At 35.9% G+C, this 6,000-nt stretch overlaps 1 protein-coding gene across 1 annotated transcript; it reads right to left on the bottom strand.

Annotated features, from left to right (window-relative positions):
• Positions 1-1,561: 1,561 nt before the first annotated feature.
• Positions 1,562-5,397, bottom strand: LOC132169070 (uncharacterized). The gene is made up of 7 exons (XM_059580158.1): positions 5,156-5,397; positions 4,769-4,826; positions 4,351-4,668; positions 4,200-4,248; positions 3,957-4,051; positions 2,386-2,510; positions 1,562-1,859 (listed from the first exon to the last, which is right to left on the bottom strand). The coding sequence occupies exons 1-7, from the start codon at positions 5,395-5,397 to the stop codon at positions 1,802-1,804; spliced, it is 945 nt and encodes a 314-aa protein (XP_059436141.1). The 3' UTR covers positions 1,562-1,801.
• Positions 5,398-6,000: the final 603 nt, after the last annotated feature.

Raw genomic sequence — 6,000 nt, 5'->3', positions numbered from 1 at the left:
AATTTGTGATAATTAACTGTTCGTTTGTACGATCCTAGAGAGTAGTGGAAATAGGGCCGGCAATTTTGACACGACCCGTGAACCCGACACGAACATGACACGAAAAAACAGGTATTGAGTTTGGGCTAATCGGGTTCGGGTCGTAATTAGGTCTACCCGATTAAGACCCGACTGTCCGTGGTCGACCTTTGACCTTGATAGTCGGGTCGACCCGCCAGACCCGGTTTTTTTTCTTTCTTTTTTTCTGCCTCGCGTCAGACGGCTCACCTCACGTTTTCATTTTTTTTTTTGATTTTTTGCATTTCTTTTTAGTAGCACACTTTATTGACAATTTATACAATAATGGTAATTAAATCCATGTAGCAAGATTTACAAAACATGCCTACGGGCTATGGCTACATTATGGTACATGTATGTATGCAAGTTTTCTCTTTTCTCTTTTTTCAATCACACATGTGGAAGTAGAAGTTTCCGATTTAATTGGTAAAGCAGATTCTATTTGATTCAATTTCTCTTCTACCAAAATTATCACTCTTTTTTTCTTTTTCTTTAATTGTTTTCTCTACCTTTTGTCTGATGAAATTTTTGGAAATATTATTATTGGCACTCAATCCACAAGCAGATCTAATAACCAGTTAAGTACTACTGTGAGAAGATTTTTTGTACTCTTAAGGCCATTTGTGCCCAAACAGATGCATATATATCAAACTTAAAAGGAGTTAAGTACGTAATTACCAACAAAAGAGAAAGCCAACAAGAAAACTCCAAAGGAGTAATTTCATTCATCAAGCTGACAAGAAACTGTGATTTTCATTGTTTAAATTAATTTTTTAACACTTTTGTTACATGTGGGACTAAAGGGTGATAATTGAGAGCACACGGCGTGCATAGCACGCCTGTGCATTTTTTTTTTTAATTAAAAGAAAAAATTTTACACGCCGCGTGTTGTCTTCATTTACCCGGGACTAAATTATAAGTGGACTATTTTAATAAATGAACTTACTTGTTTTAACTTTTAACTTTTAAGTTTATATGAAATTATGAGTTTAGTAATTTCTTTTGGAGTACAATTTGTCTATTACGGTCACTTTCCAATTTTTTTTTTTTTCTTATCCTTTATTAAAGCCTTTAATCACTTATAACTCAATTTTTTGCATTGACTATATTGATGTATCAATATTATTATTACAATTTTGAATTTTAATTTTTTTAAAAAAAAAATTTATAGTTTAGGGTAATCGAGTCGTGTCGGGTCGTGTCTACACAATTAGACCCGGTTATTTTAAACGGGTAAAACGGGTCGTGTCGGGTTACCCGGTTATTTTCGTGTCATAATCGTGTCAAACCCGATTACCCGTTTAGCTAAACGGGTCATGTCTGAATATAGGCTAATCGTGTAACGGATACCCGCGGGTCGTAATCTGGTTGTGTATGGGTACCCATTTTGCCACCCCTAAGTGGAAAGGTTGAAGGTGGAGGCGGAGGCACGAGTACGCCGAGCATAGAGGAAGAAACCAAAAAGAAAGAAGATCAAGAAAAATGAGAGAGAAAAGAGGGGAACTAAAAGGAAATGGAGAAAAATAAGAGGGAAAAAGGAAACTAGAAGGACCTCCTCTCCGGGACTCTCACGGGGCGAGTGGTGGGAGGAACTAGTAACTCACAGTTTTATTGTGTTGATTACATCAAAGTGTGCAGGAAATTGTAACAAATAAGCCTGCTAATTAATGAGTCAACCAGGCAATCAAAATATCATGAGGGAATAATAGCTCTTATATACAGTGATCAGGCGACCAACTTTTTTTCATTCTTCTGTTGGTGTGTTGGATGCCAGGCCCTTGATTACATGTCGGCATTGAAACCTGTCACCAAACACCAGATGCATGACTTTAGAAGTTATTAATCACTTGATTTCATGGTGTTACAGCACTAAAAGTAACACAAATTGATACAAGCAGCCTGGTGAGTGTGGGGCACAAGTTGGGATATGGATCAAATGCAAAGCTATTTAAATTGAAGTCACTAAATCCTAGAACGAAGTTGGAGAAAATAGTGAAAGGTTTTACAAAGACTTGTCCAACAGCGACCTCATTTTTACATCAGTATGGTAAAACTTTGGGAACAAGTAACAGTGTAAAAGAACAGATCAAAAGATAGGAGGCACCCCAAATCTTCATTGGCTAATTTACAAAATCTTGTCAAGTGAGAAAAAAAAAAAAGGATTAGACAAAATGGCATTACTTGTATTAGACTGATGTCAACAAAGTAAATAGCCCCCAATACAAAAATTGGATAGATAAGAAAGCATCTGCACTCAGCTGGCACTTCAAAGAAACGAGTGTAAATGTGTATAAGATCTTGCTACTCGAAAATTTAAGTTCTAAATACCAGATTAAATCATCTGAAGCAGAATCTGTCAAACCGATGAAGCTCCCAGTTTGAGAAGCATGATCCAGAGCACCCATTTCCTGATATTGGGTTTTGCACTTAAGCCGTAGTCTGAAAGGAACAATCTGCAACAAAAGTGCATTTGTAAATGCTATCTTGTTTGTTATCAAGTTATATTGGAAACACAAACATGCATGCATGCTCTTTATGTAAGGAAGTCACAAGATACTTGCAAAACTTCCAGTAGCTATAGACTCATATCTTATGTTCTCTGCTTCTTGCACCAAGACCATAACCAGAGAATGTCTATAAGAATGTAACCAAAAAATTTATCAGGAAAGCGATATTTATATGACTTACCATTCTCTTTTCTTTTCGTCTTCTTTTTGAGAACGGGCATTTTATTATTATTATTATTATTATGAATAAGCTTTTCATTAACTCAAATAATTACACATAAGTCAGCATAGCAGCTGACCTACAAAAATACTACAGCCAGTATCAAGCCCTACTTCTACACAAGACCCAAACAACAAGCAACCAAATTACAAATCAGCAATTAAAACCAGAAAAACAACACCTTCACTTCTCAACTACAGTACATCTGCAGAAACATTCTAAACTGCAGAACTCAACTAAAGATAACAGAAAAGACACAACTCCTTCACTTCTTATCAACAGTAATCCGCAGAAAACATACTAAACTACTGGACTCACAAGATCAACTTTACCATTTGAGTAAACAGTAAATCTGCAAAAAGCAACTCCAAAAAAACTCATAGGGTCGGTCAGCTTTACCACTTATACCAACACCTCCTCTTTAATGTTCCAATTACAACACATATCTACATTCTCGAGATTCTTTAGAACACACATAAATGAATTAAGCACCTTGTTAAGGAAAATCAGTGAACCACAAAAGGAATGCTTTGATGCTGTCAAGGTCAATGGTGCACATGCATGCTAGCGACATTAGATAAGTCTACCTAAAATATTCTTTTCATTCATATTTATACTATTTCTTCTATGTGATGATCTTATGCTATAATCGTGAAAAATCCAAAGAGCCCAATCCTTTAAACGTGTAAATTTAATATAGGTTGCATTCATCCAACTACCATTAGGATAGTGATAATCAACCATATTACCAAAGGGAAGCAAGTGTTAGAGTATACCATAGAGTTCAAGAATAATAAGTCATTAATGTCTTAAACTGTGACTATTATTCTTGAACTCCATGGTATACTCTAACAGCAGTATCAAATATCTGTCTCAATCTACAGAATTGTTCTATCCATTCCGCAGCTTAAAACATAATTCCACGAGGGTTAAAAAATGAAGCTCTAATAGCTAGAAGCGGCCTTAGCACATAGCACCCTCTATAATAGTATATGTTCATAATGAGAACAATAGTTTGTCAAGGTTCTCAAGATCATGTCAGGAATACTATTGTCTAATGCAAATAACAGCAAGCAGATTCACCATAGAGGAAAAAATTATTAAAGGCACACCAATTATTTAGTTTGCTGTTACCCTTACTACTTACAAAAAAAGAAGAGAGAGACAGAAACCTTTTTGCTGTATCTGAATTCACGCTTGGGAAGAAAATGCAGAGGAAGATTGAAGGAAGAGGGAGCTTTAACCAATAGAAACAACTTATTGGGGCCTATAAAAAGATAAGAAAAATATAACCCTTTTATTTGTTTTTGCAAGTAAAAAGAAAACAAAAAAAAAAAAAAACATTCACTTTAAGTTGCAGCAAATTAAATTTCACCAGATTAACATACACTGGCCAGACATGCTCAAAAAACTACCTGGGTAGGAACCAGATCCGGCGTCCTTCGAAATCAGCGTCCGAATAACCTGCCAGAGAAATATGTGTTACAATATATTCCCCCCCCCCCCCAAAAAAAAAAAGAAAGGGAAAAGCAACTTATGCTAGAAGCAGAAGTAGAACTAAAGAACCTTTCTTGAAAGCCCATCAGCTGCCCTGCTCTTAGCGAAATCAACTTCTCCTCTGACAACAACCTTTCCATGCGAAAAGCACAACTGGTAAACATGGAGGGGCCGAATCGGACTTGCTCCGAGAACCAGAACAACTTCCCGGATGTAAGCAATCTCACTACTCATCATCAGTTTAAGCGCAGTTTTGAGATTAGAAACCGTACTCATCAATTTATCCAGTCTTCTGATTCCCCGCTTGACCTCCCTCATTCTGCCAATGTGCTTTCTTCGCAACGAAGACACCGCCTTTGCATCAGTTTGTGCACTAAGATCCATCTCCTACAAAGCTTACAACTCTTAGAGGCTTAGAGCACACAACCCAATCCAAAATGGTACTCATGATGCAAATTAGCCTGTGCTTAGCTATCATGTTACATACCAATTCTGTATATTCTGAATGCAGTGTATCAAATTCAAGACTGATATCCTGCAATGTGCTGTGTAAAAATAACTGATTTTAGATACCATACCAGGAAATTTATAATTTGGACTTCTAAATTGAAGCGACTATGGAGGAAAACACGCAAATTTGGTGGGAATTTCAGATCACCTACTCAATTTTGGGAGCCTAATTTCAATAAGAAATGGGAAAATTAGGGAGAGATTCAGATTCCAAAATGTGGTGAAATTTATTGAACAATTGACATGATTTATCACCTCAGAACACAGACTCATTCATATTAGACATGAAAATTTTCTGTCTGAATTTTCCTGCACTTTCCGAGCCACCAGACAGAAATGTTAGTTCAAAATTGGGCGGACTTACGAGGGGATCTGCTGGTGCATGTAAAGCACGAAGCCTACGACGTCGTTGATGACGTGGAAGATCACGGAACTGTCCAGAGAGTCTGCCGTGGACACGATCTCCGTGTACTCCGTGTCCGAGCTTCCTTGCCCCTCCATCGCGAGAGAGAGAGCTCTGAAAATTTGCTCGCGTTTGTTATAGATTTGAAAATGAGTTTCCGGCGGGAGTGTTCCTTTCTTTCTTTTTTTCGGTGAATTCTTCATATAAGTAGGTAATACACATTATTATTATTATTATTAAAAAAAAAAAAAAACTTATTTGTGTCTGGATTTACAGTTCATTATATAAAAACAAAAATTAACATGATTATTGAGTTATCAAATCATATGTCTTGTGAATTTTACTTAATAAAAAACACTATTTTTTATTTTACCTATTCATTTTTTAATACAAACTCTAACATATTTTTTTATTACATTATCTATTTTATTTAAATATTATTTTCAATGTTTTTTAATTGTTTTCTTAACACCACATGTCCACCTCTCTCTCTCTCTCCCCACAACCCCTCCAATTTCTGACCCGCACCAAAACCCATTGCCCCAAAACGACGACGAATTCACGAAAGCAACCAACAAAAAGGAAGATTGAGATTTGAGAACAAGCCTCGCAAACCCTATTAAGAGCATGTTTTGAGATTGTGTTTGAAAAATATAACTTTTAAGTAAAAATACCTTTTTTTTTAGCAAAAATTAAAATTTTGTCAAAAGTGCGTTTTGACTATTTTTAGTTTTTTTTTACCGTTAAAAACACTTTCATTTTTTTTTTATCAAATGAGTACTTTTTTTCAAACGGATTTTTGAATG

Source organism: Corylus avellana, chromosome ca2 (assembly GCF_901000735.1).
Source record: "Corylus avellana chromosome ca2, CavTom2PMs-1.0".
Classification (NCBI taxonomy): Eukaryota; Viridiplantae; Streptophyta; class Magnoliopsida; order Fagales; family Betulaceae; genus Corylus; species Corylus avellana.
The sequence above is the reverse complement of the archived record's forward strand: the minus strand, read 5'-3'. Positions and strand labels throughout refer to the sequence as shown.

Bases quoted from the DNA above. Each gene is read 5' to 3' on its own strand.
- LOC132169070 (XM_059580158.1), bottom strand. From the start codon at position 5,397: ATGAAGAATTCACCGAAAAAAAGAAAGAAAGGAACACTCCCGCCGGAA. The intron at 4,827-5,155 runs GTAAGTCCGCCC...ATTTTTACACAG, and splicing joins ATGCACCAGCAGATCCCCTC to CACATTGCAGGATATCAGTC. The intron at 4,052-4,199 runs GTAGTTTTTTGA...ATCTTTTTATAG, and splicing joins CGGATCTGGTTCCTACCCAG to GCCCCAATAAGTTGTTTCTA.